Raw genomic sequence first — 15,457 nt, forward strand, 5'->3', positions numbered from 1 at the left:
TCTACAGAAAACCTAAAAGAATATCATAACCTGCTTTGACAGTGCATGTAAGCTAATAACCAGAACACCTCACTTATGCTGCCAGCAACATCCCTTGCTCAGGAAGCTCTTCTGCATTCTACTGAGTCAATACTGTTACAATGGATCAGAGTTTCAATTAAAAAGCAACAGAAAAATATCCTGCAATGTGCAGGAAGTCAGACTAGATGATCATGATGGTTCCTTCTGCCCTTAAAGTCTATGAGTCTGGGAGAAAAATATCCTGAAGTTGAGAGTTCATTGGTCATTCAGAACAATTCCATTATCACAATACAGTAAGTGGGAATTGCAACTACAATTTTCATACTGATTTCATTTAATACTCCTCAAAAATATCACTTAATCTGTGCAATGCAGTCACATTTAGATGAATATTTTATCACAAAAAATTATCAGTAAAACAGGTGACACTGAAACCAGGCTTTTGGCTACTAAAATTATTTGCTATCATATGGAAAATGTATAGAAGCCAGATTCTCAGATCTATGCATAATGGGCATGCCCCAAAAATGTGTGCATACATGCAAAACACTATATATGTATAAGCAACTCAGCATTTTCACTGTAGAGAAGGTAAGTATGTAAGCATCCAACTATTTATAAGTCTAAAAACATAGGCTTTTCAGAGTGTAGTTACTACACCCATGTTTGAAAACTTGGCCCAGATAATGAGAATAAATTTTAGATTCTTATCTTTCTTGGCAAAAGAAAAAAGGTGAGAATAGTTCAACAAGGAGCAGCATTAACCTTAGTCACACACTGCAACAATATTTAAATATATACTTTAAACAGATATTTTATGAACAAATATATAACTCCTGCCAGGCTGGTAAACTAGTAATTTCCTCTGATGGCTTTCATTTGTTTTAATAAAACATTAAGTCTCTAGTCTTTATGGTTGCAATGATAACCTTTAATGTGGGAGAGGTACAACTACTTCTCCCTCCCCACCAATTTAGCCATTGACTCTTAGGAAATAAAGGACAGAAATAAAGTCTCTCACCTCTTGCTTGTAGTCCAGGCCCACATGTCTCATGGGCACCTGGGCTGTCCTGGCGAACATACCATGGTACCAGTTGGCATCTGCGCCATTTGTGGGTCTTCCACCTGCAACAAGCAAAAGGATAAATTAGAAACAATACATCTAAATGATATCTGTCAAAATGTAAGTGAAGAAAATATGCTCGATTACTCCAGAAACAATAACAAATGATTACTTATTATTAGCCGAACACAGATTATCCACAACAAAAATTAACAATGGCATGAATCATGTTGAGTTCTCTTTTTTATCATCATTTTTTTTGCCGTGCTCTGCCTATAGCTCCTATTAACTTAGCAGGAGTTGCAGGTGCTAAAGAGCACCAAATTGGCAGTTTTGATTCTCATCTTCATCAGCTGCTCTATATTAAGTGGCAGGACAAGATAAGAAATTAGGATAATCAAAGCTGAACCCAGAAACCGTCTCCATCACCACTGGTTCAGTTTTCTTGAAACATACATATTATTAGGATGGAAGACCAATCAACTCCTGACCATGTTTACTAAGGAATGTCACTACATTGCCAGCAATACAGTGTTGCCAAAAGCTTTGATAGCGAGATAGGGTTTCCAATGATGCACAAAAACTGAATATCCTGGCAGACCACTTTAAGGCCCTAGGTAGAGACTGATCTGGGTGGTGCTCAATCTTATTGAATTTTCAGTAAGATGATGGAACAGGGCCATTGTCCTCCTTCATGTATTTTAAAATACCAAGCACTCTACTAGTTTTCAACGAATAAATAATGAATATAACAGCTGTAATGATACTGTTGCCAGGATTTGTGTATCTGTGTCTTGTATACTACTTTGACATTTCACCTCAAATTTTGCAGTACTAATATGTTTAAACACTTTCTTTATAATCTGATTTTGATTACTATGACTCCGAGCATATTTTATATTTTTCATAACAAACAAGTGACTGGATTTGTGTACAATTGTCCATTTAATGAAAGGGCCCCTTCACTGTGTTTATGTGTTGAGGGCATTTTAAAATTAGTCAACAAAAGCCTACTGCATATTGAAAATTGAAAATGTGGCTGTGATGGAGTGAGTTACGTCTGAGTCAAATTATGAACCCTGTCTTGTTGTGTGTGTGGAAATGTTGGACACTGTGATTGCACAAGCCTGACCGTGCCAAAGGCAACCTGTTGCACTGCATTACAGACAACTGCCCTGGGACAAGTGCTTGACACCTCACTGAAGGATTCTCATTGAGAAGCCATCAAGACAGCAATATGGAACCACCAACTTTGAATGACTTTCAACAACTGACTCATTCCCATGGAACAATAGTTTTCTTTATAAATGGATGAGGCATGACTTGTGGGGAGAAGGCTGGAGTGTCCCAAGTTAAGAGCATGACAAAGAGGAGACACTCTACTTAAAAGAGGGGTTCTGATCTGTGTGTGCAGGTGAGGGAGGACATTGTGCAGTAGAGGGAGAGCAGGAGGGACTCTGGCTAGCCTGAAACATCAGCAAAAGTGTGAAGTCCGACCAGTGGAGGGAGTATCAGAGGATTTTTGTTTTGTTTTAAAAGATCTATGACACTTGAGTGCTTTAAGAATAAAGGTTCTGGGGTTAAGAAATTCCTTTGCTAAGTCCATGTTCCTTGCTTTCCCACCATATTATTCCAGAAGGGGTTAAACTAAAAGTTCAGAGTGCCCTCAGACTAGGTGGAGCGCTGAGGGCATGTAAGTGACTTGGGATGCGTCTCAGAAGGTCTCAGACACTGATTTCCAGGTCTAGAATGGCTGGGCAGTAACATCCCACATCCCAAAGAAGGATGCCCACACGAGAGATTTGAGCCAGGGAGTGTATAGACCCAGATCTGGAAACAGTGGATTAGACTCCTGCCAGATCCTGTTGGCTTGGAAACACATGGGACCCAGAAATTGGAATCACTTCCAACAGATTAGTGACTTTATAGTGGGACCTGGGACCAGGTTGTTAACGGTGGGGAAAATATAATTTAATCAAAATAAACAACAGGGATGAGGAATTTCTAGAAGATGAAATAAATAAATACTGTATGGATTGGATTATTCATATTACTCATTGTATATTTAATTCAGTTATAAACATCTATTTTAAAAAAATTCTGAAGCTGCTACAAAATGTCCACCGTAATACTGTAGAAGTTAGGTGTAGATTGCCCCAGAATACACAGGGCCGTGAATACAGCAAAACTTATGCAGGATGGCTGTTCTCATCCTGCTGTAATCTCAACTGAATTGAGACAAGTGAAAAAATAAAATAAAATGCATACATAATTCATATCACCCACGTGCCGTGGCCATCAGCTGTGGTACTACAGTGATCCATCAAGGTGTGGTTTCATGTGAGACCCTCTCTTCCTTGAGCCCCAGCTTTCAGTGTAACCTGCCTTCCTTGTGCTGCCCTCTGAACTGAGGAAGGAGTGGTGAGCTGTCTGTGTGTGTGTGTCATACTATGTGCTCAGGCCAGAGAAGAAGGGTGCTAGAGGGAGTAGAGGGAAGGGTGTTTAACACTAGTCCCTTCCAAGAAAGTTAAGCTGCCCTGCCTACCACTGCTAGAAACCCAGTGTTCTCCAGCACACAGCATCCTGCATACACCAGTGGCTCAGATGAAACTCCAGGGAAATCACCTGGTTTTGAAGGTGTTAAACAGCTGAGCAACAGCCAAGTTTAAGGGATAAAATGATTAAGCTGACACTGCAAAGGAACATTTTAAAATTATATTTGGAGTGCTGCGTTTTGGTAGCTTCAAGCACTATAATCATATCCTCATATACCATTCAATTAGATATGTTGTAATCTCCTAATGGATCAGAAGTGATAATTCTCTGACATAGGATCAAGGCAATACATTAATAATCTCCATCTGTTTTCCATTCTGTGGTTACCAAAGGAAAGGATGTTCATCAGGATCATTACAACAGAGCAGTAGCATTTAGGAGAAACAACAGGTGTTCTTTGCTACCAGGGAAGAAACAGGATATTACTTTATGAATCAACCATGTCTTTCCATTAAAAATAATATTTATATAATACTGTCAATTAAATTCAACTAGTTTCCCATTACTGGAAAGGTCTAAACATCGGGGCCACACCTGGACTGCTTTGTGCTGCTTCGGTAGCAGCTCCTAATGTGGCTTCACCTTCTACTTCAGAATGCACTCACCTAGGGGAATCCTTAGATGGCACACAGCCACTATAGTGGTTCCCATGCAGTCATACTTATAGCCCAATTGTGTGGGACACGGAGTCAGGTTACCCTTATATCCTGGTAATCCTTTCCTGCTGGAATGGTCTTTTGGGTCCTCTGGTGAAGATTACAGCAGCCATGAGGATGCTCTAATCCAGGGATCAGTAACCTTTGGCATGAGGCTTGCCAGAGTAAGCACCCTGATGGTGCGGACCGGTTTGTTTACCTGCCACGTCCACAGGTTTGGCTGATTGTGGCTCCCAGTGGCTGTGGTTCGCTGCTCCCACTGGCCGGTTCGCCGGTCCGGGCCAATGGGGGTGGCAGGAAGTGGTGCGGGCCAAGGGATGCGCTGGCCGCCGTTTCCCGCTGCCCCTGTTGACCTGGAACAGTGAACTGCGGCTGGTAGGAACTGCGATCGGCCAAACCTGTGGATGCGGCAGGTAAACAAACCAGCACAGCCCGCCAGGGTGCTTATCTGGGCAAGCTGCATGCCAGAGGTTGCCGATCCCTGCTCTAATCTATGAGAAGATGGACTGTTGGATAGTTGATGGATAGTTTTGGGGTTGGATTGGATTGGATGCAAGGATAGCTTAAAGCCACTTGTGTGCACACTTTCCTGAGCTGTGGCAAAATGTCCTTTCTTCTCAGAGGTTGTCATCCTCCAATATAGAAGATGACTGCATTTCAGTAATACTACATGTATTTAATTTACGAAGCACTTTTAGAACATTTAGAAAGAAAGCTTTTACATTTGACTGCTCTCACACAGTGCTCCGAAAAACTTGCTAAGAGATAATTATTCAAACATTTGAAAGTTAACCACCAAAGAGTTGATGTTGTGACGTGTATGACATTTATATCTGCAGAGGTCAAATATGTGTAATTAGAAGCAAAACACTGGAACTCTGACTGGAATCCAGATGTAAATCCAACAGAATGTTAACACAATTGGCCAAATATGGGCCTCATGTAAATGAGTGTTACTCCATCTGAATCAATGGAATTGCACCTGCTTTTACCAGGCCTGATTTGGCTCTGTACCCTATTTTCCTTTGCACTTTACAGGAGGTGAGAGCTGAAGAGACATGAATAATTTATCAAAATTTATTTGGGTTACCTGTAAGTATAGCACACAGGAGGAGCCTCACATTCCTTTTCCTCATATAACGTGTCTGGGCAGTCACGGCCACCATTTGCAGGGAGCTGGAGGATGACTCGATGGCGAGACTGTTGCTTTACTGTGACATCCCCTACCAAGAGTACAACAGTGTGTTTATTTCCCCCCCACACACAGATGATTTCTAGAATTAGGATTATACTGGGACTGTAGTATATTACATAATTGATTCAGTTGCTGTACAAGACTAAGTTATTTTGCCCATAACAGAAAATTAATGATATTAACCTAATATTACACTTGATCTCAGCCAAAGGGCGAAAAAGCAGCATTGTACAGAAAGCATTTCTGTCAGTAACAATATCAATACATACACCGTATGATTGAGTGATTCATAGACTTTAGGGTCAGAAGGAACCAATGTGATCATCTAGTCTGACCTCCTGCACAAAGCAGGCCACAGAACCCTACCCATCCACTTCTATAACAAACCCCTAACCTATGCCTGAGTTATTGAAGTCTTCAAATTGTGGTTTGAAGACCTCAAGCTGCAGAGAGTCCACCAGCAAGTGACCCATGCCCCACGCTGCAGAGGAAGGCGAAAAACCTCCAGGGACTCTGCCAATCTGCCAGGGAGGAAAATTCCTTCCCGACCCCAAATATGGAGATCAGCTAAACCCTGAGCATGTGGGCAAGACTCACCAGCCAGGACTCAGGAAAGAATTCTCTGCAGTAACTCAGATCCCATCCCATCACCGACCACTGGGCATACTTATCTGCTGGTAATCAAAGATCAATTGCCAAAATTAAGCTATCTCATCATACCATCCCTTCCATAAACTTATCAAGCTTAGTCTTAAAGCCAGATATGTCTTTTGCCCCCACTACTCCCCTTGGAAGACTGTTCCAGAACTTCACTCCTCTAATGGTTAGAAACCTTCGTCTAATTTCAAGTCTAAACTTCCTAGTGTCCAGTTTATACCCATTCGTTCTTGTGTCTACATTGGTACTAAGCTTAAATAATTCCTCTCCCTCCCTAATATTAATCCCTCTGATATATTTATAAAGAACAAGCATATCCCCCCTCAGCCTTCTTTTGGCTAGACTAAACAAGCCAAGCTCTTTGAGTCTCCTTTCATATGACAAGGTTTCCATTCCTCGGATCATCCTAATAGCCCGTCTCTGAACCTGTTCCAGCTTGAATTCATCCTTCTCAAACATGGGAGACCAGAACTGCACACAGTATTCCAGGTGAGGTCTCACCAGCGCCTTATGTAACGGTACTACCACCTCCTTATCTTTGCTGGAAATACCTCACCTGATGCATCCTAAAACCGCATTAGCTTTTTTAACGGCCATATCACATTGGCGGCTCATAGTCATCCTGTGATCAACCAATACTCAAAGGTCCTTCTCCTCCTCTGTTGCTTCCAACTGATGTGTCCCCAACGTATATCTAAAATTCTTATTATTAATCCCTAAGTGCATGACCTTGCACTTTTCACTAATAAATTTCATCCTATTACTATTACATCAGTTTACAAGGTCATCCAGATCTTCCTGTATGATATCCCGGTCCTTCTCTGTGTTAGCAATACCCCCCAGCTTTGTGTCATCCGCAAACTTTATTAGCACATTCCCACTTTTTGTGCCAAGGTCAGTAATAAAAAGGTTAAATAAGATTGATCCCAAAACCGATCCTTGAGGACCTCCACTAGTAACCTCCTTCCAGCCTGACAGTTCACCCTTCAGTACGACCCGTTGTAGTCACCCCTTTAACCAGTTCCTTAACCATCTTTCAATTTTCATATTGATTCCCATCTTTTCCAATTTGACTAATAATTCCCCATGTGGAACCGTGTCAAATGCCTTACTGAAATCGAGATAAATTAGGTCTACTGCATTTCCTTTGTCTAAATAATCTGTCACCTTCTCAAAGGAGGAGATCAGGTTGGTTTGGCACGAGTGATATGCTAGATGGGTCTGATATGCTACGATGCTGTATGGCTTCATAGATTTTAGCCTTAAAATTAAAACATATAAGCAGAAATGTACATAATGCAGTGAACAATAAAGCTCCATTCCCTAAAGAGCCCAATAACAAAACCTAATTCTTTTATCTCCACAGTCAGGAGGTGTGTGGCAGATTTAATTTATGCATTAGTCTTTATCCAAGATTTATTTTAACTACATCTGTGTTTCCCATATGGGACTCTGACTACCCTAAAATCGACTACCTTCCTCAAGAGCATGCATCATGTTTAAATGTGAAGTTTTATTTCCCTGCTATGACTTAATTTACTGGTCACACATTTTTCATTATTATAGACATTTAGTATTGATGATAAATAGTAAATTATTTCAGTAAAAATTAGATTGTGGTCATATTCAAAAAATCCGAGCTCTGGGCAAAAAAAAATTTGAGTGGAACCATAACTCTGTAGTCATTCCACAGCCCACAGTATTGATTTGCTTTTAAAGCTACCATAAACTAGAAGTTTTAAGTTAAAAGTAGACATTTTTTGTAAAAAATAGCCTTAAAAACCTAGTATGGATAATTGTGGCAATCTGGTCCTAAACTGCAAAGAAGAGCTTCATTTAGGGCATTAGTGTTGCTCCAAGCCATGCTGAGTGGGCTGGGAATAGCTTCCAAAAGGTCACTGCAGCATCTGGGCAGCCAGGGCTCGTAGTCAACGCTCCAACATCAGTGGCTGAGAGGTGAACAATGCAAGAACTACTACACCAGACTACGCCACCTCGGTATTCTTCAAAACAGGAGGAATTCTCAGGTAGTCAGTAAAGGAGCCAGAGCAAGAGCCAGGACCTGTCTCAAGGCACAAAGCAGAAGAGACTCCCAGAGATGCTGCTGACAGAAGCAGCAGGAACAGGTGACTATTGTAAACTGAACATTATTGCAAAGATATTGAGATAACATTTGGCTACTGAGTAGAAATGATATTCATTCCACTAATCCATTTATTATCTGATTTGCCTCTCCGTATTATTTTGTTTATAATCAGCGTGTTTCAATTTGCAGTACATGGTTCCTGAGGATACACTCAAGTTATTAAGAACCTTTTTTAAACTAAAATAAAACAAGACAGTTTTGCACCCTTGCCAGACCCCGCAAAGCATCTCAATGAGAAAATTATAATATTGCTCTGAAATTATAGTATAATAGAAGTGATTCTAGGGCTTCATAGTAATATTATGGTGGTTATGAAATAATTCATTCCAAGTTTTAAGTAGCATACCCAACACCGTGTACTATCAAATTCAGTGGTCCCAGCTATCACATTTTTAAGGTTATACATTTAATCTCCCTAATTCTTTATTAGTTGTTGTATGCTCCAATAACTAATTGGAATTACTGTAAAAGTGACTTTTTGCGTCCTTTGTAAAGCATGGCGAATTGACTTTGATGTTTAAAAGGTGTTTATTTGATGCAACAGTCTCATTTTTTTATATAATAAGTGACAATGAGTAATTACCATGTTCCATGAGGGAATTAACACACATGAACAGGGAATTACATTATTGACTATGCCTATAATAGTGCATATTAGAAGAATATCTCCTGTTAAGCTTAAAAGAGAAAAAGTGATAAGGCAGAAATATCGGGGCAACAGTAATTTTTTCAATGCTTCTGCTGTAATGATGATTTCAAAGCAATAAAAATTCAAATACATCTATGCTGTGTAACTTCTTTTAAAAGCTGTGACAGGTGCATTAAAAAGACTTTGCAGTGGGCGTTTAATTCAGAACCTTAATATTAATTGGAATGTTGGTTATTTTTGTGGTTTATTTTCTTATAATTCTGAAGGTAGTATAAAAGGGAATGGACAAAAATGAAAGAGAACGACTTCTGTTAAACTTTAGGACTCACATGACAGAGACTTTTAACCTTTGTTGGGCCTATTACAATCATACACATTTGTTAAAACAAGCACAGAATCAAATTTTGCCCTAGGATACTTGCTCAGGTTTTCCAGTGAAGTCAAACGGAGCAGTATGCAAGGGCAAATCTGACTGCATTTAAAATGTTTTTCTAGTTGTACAACTGCATTGCAATCTTCAATGGTGTTAGAGTATTCATGTCTATGTGACTAATGAGCTATTTGTAAAATGTCAGATCCAACAAAGAGTTTGCAATACAAAAGTAGGCAGAGTGGGGAAAAAAGCTATTACAAAATATACATAATTAAGTAATAAAGAAAATTTAGAGTGTCTGCACACAGTCCACTGAAATAGGCAGCTGTAAGGACAGTGTTATAATGGGTTCTAGAAGGATTTGTGCAATTACTGTATGTTGTTTTAATATTCAATAAAAATAATCGTTCACCATAGCAACTGCTAGGTCACAGTGGCCTCTCTCTGAAATACAAGTGCACCATCTAAGAGAAAAAACGTTGCCAATACCAATCTGTCAGAAGCCTACATAATAACTAACTAAGTGTATGGTTTATTTTTAAATAATCTGTCCTCTAATACACACTGAATTCTATTACCTTCTTGACATGGGGAAGAACACAATGTCCAGTCACTGTATGGAGTCACAATACAGTCTTTCCTACAAGGAAGCAAACAAGGCCTCACTGTCTCTGGTCGAAGGCTTTCAGGACATCTAGAAAAAAAAGGAACATTATAAAATGAATGATCATTCTATGACCATGTTAACTCCTGAGGGATGCTGAGCACCTGCAGCTGATCAGCACTGCCCATGACTGAGCTATGATTGGATTTTTTTTTAAATCATTTAAATGCTATCCTCTATATTTTCAAATGTTGCACAAGGTGCTAAGTGTATGAATACATTTAATGGGAGTTATATTATAACCCCTCCCCGCCTCCCGCACTGCTTTTCAGTTTAAGGATAAGGATTCCAGCTGCCATTTGCAGGAAAGCATGCCCGGCAGTTGAGATGCAAGTAATCTTGATCAACATGAGACAGAACAATCATTGAGAGAAGGTGGACAAACTAGGGCAAGAAGCCTTTGTTATCTGTACTTCTGAAGAGCTTAAGAAAAATGATATAGAGAGACTTCTTAGGATGGTTATTTAAATCCAGCAGTTTAGATGTTGCTTATTTTTAGGCCTTGTCTATGCTAGAAAGGGTCTTCAAGATAGTTATACTGGCACTCCCTCCTAGTGGAGACACAGCTTATACCCACAAAAGAGCTCTTTAAACCAGGATAGCTTATTTTGTCGGTGAACTGGTAAAAGCTATACTGATTTAAAGAACTCTTTAAAGAACCAGTTCCCCAAACAAAAGATGCTATGATGGCAAAAGCATTTTTTATTTTTATTTTTTTGCTGGTAGAACTGCATTTACAGTAGAGTGAATTTTTGCTATGTTTGCAAAACATTTTCGTATAGACCAGACCACATTTAGCACAGTTCTTCACAATATATATCAATAACTAATCTGCATTCATGCACATTATGGTTCTCTAGGATTTTAGACATCTGGATGATTCAAATTGGCTATATGCATTCATAAACCAATACATATTTGACATGAATTAAGGAACACAGCCACTTGATTCAGAAAAGGCCATTTAGATCATCCAGTTTTCTCCCCTACGAATGCAGGATTGTTTCCTGTATTTATTTTGTCATGGAAAGGATCTTGTGCATTATGTGCTAGTGTTTATTTATGCAAAGACATTACATATTATGCCCCTGATTTCCACTACGGCCAAACTATGCTTGGATGAACCGGAGTGGCAGCTGCAGGAAGCTGGCTGCACCTTCCTGATTCTCAGGTACCCAGCCCCGATGGATGTAAGAGTAGCAGGGAACCTGTTCTGTCTTCCATTATTACTATATGGGCTGCAGCAGGACATGCCACCACCTCCTGCCCACAGGAGACTCTTGACACGCCCTCTCCCTCCAGAGGTAGTGGGGGTGATTGAAGCACCTCTGCTAGCTTTCAACTGGCAGAAATTTCTTCTCTAAAAGAGGAACTCTCGCCAACTATTCTGACCCTTTCAAGTTCATATTGTGTCACTTACATGGCACAAAGTAGCCTCAGCAGACTGGAGAATCAGAGAGTAAGTGAGTGTGTGCGCGCGTGCGTAATCAAATACAGTTGCCAGTTATAAAGAGTATTTGACAACAGTTACCACACAGTGACTACGTTTTCAGATTTCAGAGTGGTAGCTGGGTTAGTCTGTATCAGCAAAAAGAATAAGGAGTACTTGTGGCATCTTAGAGACTAACAAATTTAGAGACTAGTCACAATACTCCAACAAAATAACTTCAAAAACAGACTCCAATGAGAAACTGCTGAATTAGAATTAATTTGCAAACTGGACACCATTAAATTAGGCTTGAATAAAGACTGAGAGTGGATGGGTCATTACAGAAAATAAAACTATTTCCCCATGCTAATTTTCCCACCTACTGTTACTCTCACCTTCTTGTCAACTGTTGGAAATGGGCCATCCTGATTATCACTACAAAAGTTTTTTTCTCTTGCTGATAATAGCCCACCTTAATTGATTATTCTTGTTATAGTTGGTATGGCAACACTCATTTTTTCATATTCTCTGTGTATATATATCTTCCTAATGTATTTTTCACTGCATGCATCCGATGAAGTGGGTTTTAGCCCACAAAAGCTTATGTCCAAATACATTTCTTAACGTTTTCAGAGTTTTTCCTGTTGTTAAAATAGGAGATATCTTTGGTAACTGTATGATAAAGTTTGGCAAATACTAACTTCCTAATGACTTTTTTTTTACATAAAGATGTGTAAACAGACACCACAACATTTACATTGACAAAATCAAGATTATATGCAATTTGACTAATTGAGGGCTTCATTTTTCATGAAGACTGCAGGTTCCAGCCCTTACTCAGAGGCCTTTTGATGAGGCAATTGGTTCAATTAAAAAGCCACTTCTATGCTTATTAACGTTTCTGTTTGGTATATGTAGCTTAATGCAGGCTATTGATTTTCTTTTCCAACCCTTATTCAACGTGAAATGAAACAAAAGTGATATGAGCTGACGTTTCTTACTTGTAAGGTAGATAAGGCCAATAATATTGATTTTATCATACCACAGTAATCGGTTTTATTAAGGGACGTTTAAAATGAGGTTCCTATTTACATTTTCATGTCGAATCTATGCTATTTAAAAATGATTTAATGAATTTAACATGACAGTTTGAAAGATAACCAATGCCTTTTTGTTCTCATTTCACAGGATTTGTCTATGACAAGATACAATAGTCCTGTTTTCAAAATGTTAAGGTCAAATCAAAGGCAAGCACTCTAATGGCTGATTTAAAAATCAAAGGAAAACTCACTGTAGAATGATTTTTTTAAAATGTAAAATGGTTGCCCACTAACATTGCATGGAATGCCTATTAACAGCATTTTAATGTGGTTGCATGTGTACACATTTTAAAATGTGATGTGCTAACTATCACATATATGAGTTTTCCTTCTCCACTCTTCCTTTTAAAGTGAATTTAAAATGAGTGCCATGCTGATGAAAGCAAGACATTGGTGGCATTGGGCAAAGGTGCAGTGCAAGTGCAGCTGTTTAAACTTTTTTAAAGAGCTCTGGTAAGCCACTTTGTTCTTGTCCTGCAAAACACCAGCAATTCCATCTCTGGACCTCTCCTGACCCGGATACATTGACCATACTACAGAGTGACAGACTGTACGGTGATTGTGTGAGATACCATCAAACTCATTTCACTCACAGTTAATTTGTTTTCAAACCATGGTCTTACACCAAACTGGGCAATTAAACTACTGGGCCACATAGACCCCTTAAAATCTTGGTTATGTAAAAAACACCTAACACGTATACAAACTAAGATCTCTATCCTGGTCCTTCCTGGTTCCATGGTGAGAAATCTAGTAGACAAAGATCTACAGCTGCAGAATAATACTTGGATCTTGAGGGGCAAACCGCTACCAGACCCTCAGGGGCAGTAACATAGCAACTAAATGGCGTTCAATCCTGAACCCCTCTCCAGTGGCGAAATATGTGATCTACCTTCCCGCTCCCTCAAAAGTCTTTACTGCCATATATGGCAATCAGTGCTGAGGAGTGAAATGAGGTGAAACAATGCCTCCCCAAGACCCAGGAGCAGCGCCAGAGTTTCTGGCACCCTAGGCAGAATTTGGGGGGCGGCATTTTGTGCACTCCCCATGGAGTGTGCAGGAGCTTCCGGTTCCACTCCCATCACGACGCCGAAGACGGACCCTCTGCCAAAATGCCGCAGGTGACAGCGATAGTCATTGAGCTGCTCAATTGCCTGCCGCTGTTTTCCGTGGCACGTCGGCAGAAGGTCCTTCTTCGGCGGCGTGACGGGAGAGGAACCGGAAGCTCCCGTGCGCCCCATGGGGAGCGCACAAAATGCCGCCACCTCGAATCCTGGCACCCTAGGCAACAGCCTAGGGTTGCCTAATGGAAGTGCCGGCCCTGCCAAGACCCCACGGAAGGCACAGGGTAATTCCTGGCTGAGAAGATGGATTGGACCAAGATGCTTGGAGTCGGTGTCTCTGATTGACAATTCTGAAATGAAGCAGTCAGCAGAGTCCATTGTAGTGAAGCTTTCCCATTGCGATCACCTACTCTTTGCTCTACGGTTCTGCTAGCATTTTAGATTTTGTGCTTTTTAAACATTATTTACTCATCAGAGCAGACTTGACCATCAGTTGAATTATCTCCCTTTGCAAATAAGTCCATACTGATTACCTGCATCTTAAAAAAGCAAAATAATAATAATAATTAACTAAATAAAGAATAGTTCAAAGATCTTTACTTTTTTGGTCCCACTTGTCCCACGTTGACCCTCACACAGATGATTTTTCTTGTTTGCATCCCAACAGCACAGGTGGCCTCCCCATTCCAACTGGTAGATGAGTTGAAAGTGGACACAGAGACATCTTCTATACACTGACCCCAGGGCCCAGTCTGCCAGTGGTACACAGTGCAAGAGTGTTCATTACAGCTGCGTGCTTCCTGAAGTGCACTACTGTTTGGGCACTGAATGCCTCCTAGAACAACAGAGCAGTGCATATGTTCATACAGTGGGAAAAAATAAATATAAATATATTTGAGATTCATATTAAATACATATTGGAATACGTGTCCTTCTAAACCCTTCCTTGCCCCTTATTCAAGTTATTAAATAGTAATGAAAAAACATACAGCATAGATCATGAACAGAAAATGAAATATACATGAGGGCAATGTTCAAATGATTAGATTGTACATCATACGGCATCTTAATCTGCTGGGAATAATGAATAACCTGTTTTTAGTTTGAGATTTGCCACCGTGGAGACTATGTTAAATAGCATTTTGGTGAGGAGAGGAAGGTTATAAGTGGAAAACAAGGTTAAATTCACTAGATATACCCCTCTGGAGACCACTGTTTATGTCCAGTCCAGGGAACTACTGAAAATGAGTTTGGAGATCTTGTCCTAGATTCCAGCTGATATTTATCCACATCACATAATCACCAAAGAATTCGGTACAGTGATTAAAGGTCTAGAAAACATGGCAAGGAAAGATTGAAAAAATTCAATTTATTTAGTCTGGAGAAGAGAAGATTGAGGTGGGACATAACAGTTTTCAAAGGCATAAAGAGTTGATAGAAGGAAGAGGGTGAAAATTTGTTCTCAACCTCTGAGGATAGGCAGGAAGCAATGGGCTTAAATTGTGGCATGGGAGATTTAGGTTGGACGTCAGGAAAAACTTCCTGTCAGAGTAGTTAAGCACTGGAACAAATAGCCTAGAGAGGTTGTGGAATCTCTGTCATTGGAGGTTTTTAAGAACAGTTTAGACAAACTTCTGTCAGGGATGGTCTAGTTATTATGTAGTCCTGCTTTGAGTGAGGTCCCTTCCAGCCCTGTACTTCTATGATATGCATAAGCAGAAGATTCATATTTACTTTAGAGGAGATAAAAAAATGAAAGATATAAGCCATCCTATGTCATTAAAACAAAATTAAATAATAAAACAGTAACAACAATAGTATTTCAGGGCATAAGCCAATTATCTGTCTGGTGTTGGAAAGAAATGTCTTGTAACTATCTGGTTA

At 39.9% G+C, this 15,457-nt stretch overlaps 1 protein-coding gene across 1 annotated transcript in view; it reads right to left on the reverse strand.

Moving 5' to 3' along the window:
* Window positions 1–15,457, reverse strand: part of THSD7A (thrombospondin type 1 domain containing 7A) — a 562,828-nt gene that overhangs the window by 120,410 nt on the left and 426,961 nt on the right. The window contains exons 10-13 of the mRNA XM_050938787.1: window positions 14,174–14,408; window positions 9,895–10,010; window positions 5,387–5,519; window positions 1,043–1,146 (exon numbers count right to left, since the gene is read on the reverse strand). Of these exons, the coding sequence (XP_050794744.1) occupies window positions 1,043–1,146; window positions 5,387–5,519; window positions 9,895–10,010; window positions 14,174–14,408 (588 nt within the window). The remainder of the gene's footprint in view (window positions 1–1,042; window positions 1,147–5,386; window positions 5,520–9,894; window positions 10,011–14,173; window positions 14,409–15,457) is intronic.

Source organism: Gopherus flavomarginatus, chromosome 2, assembly GCF_025201925.1.
Source record: "Gopherus flavomarginatus isolate rGopFla2 chromosome 2, rGopFla2.mat.asm, whole genome shotgun sequence".
Classification (NCBI taxonomy): Eukaryota; Metazoa; Chordata; order Testudines; family Testudinidae; genus Gopherus; species Gopherus flavomarginatus.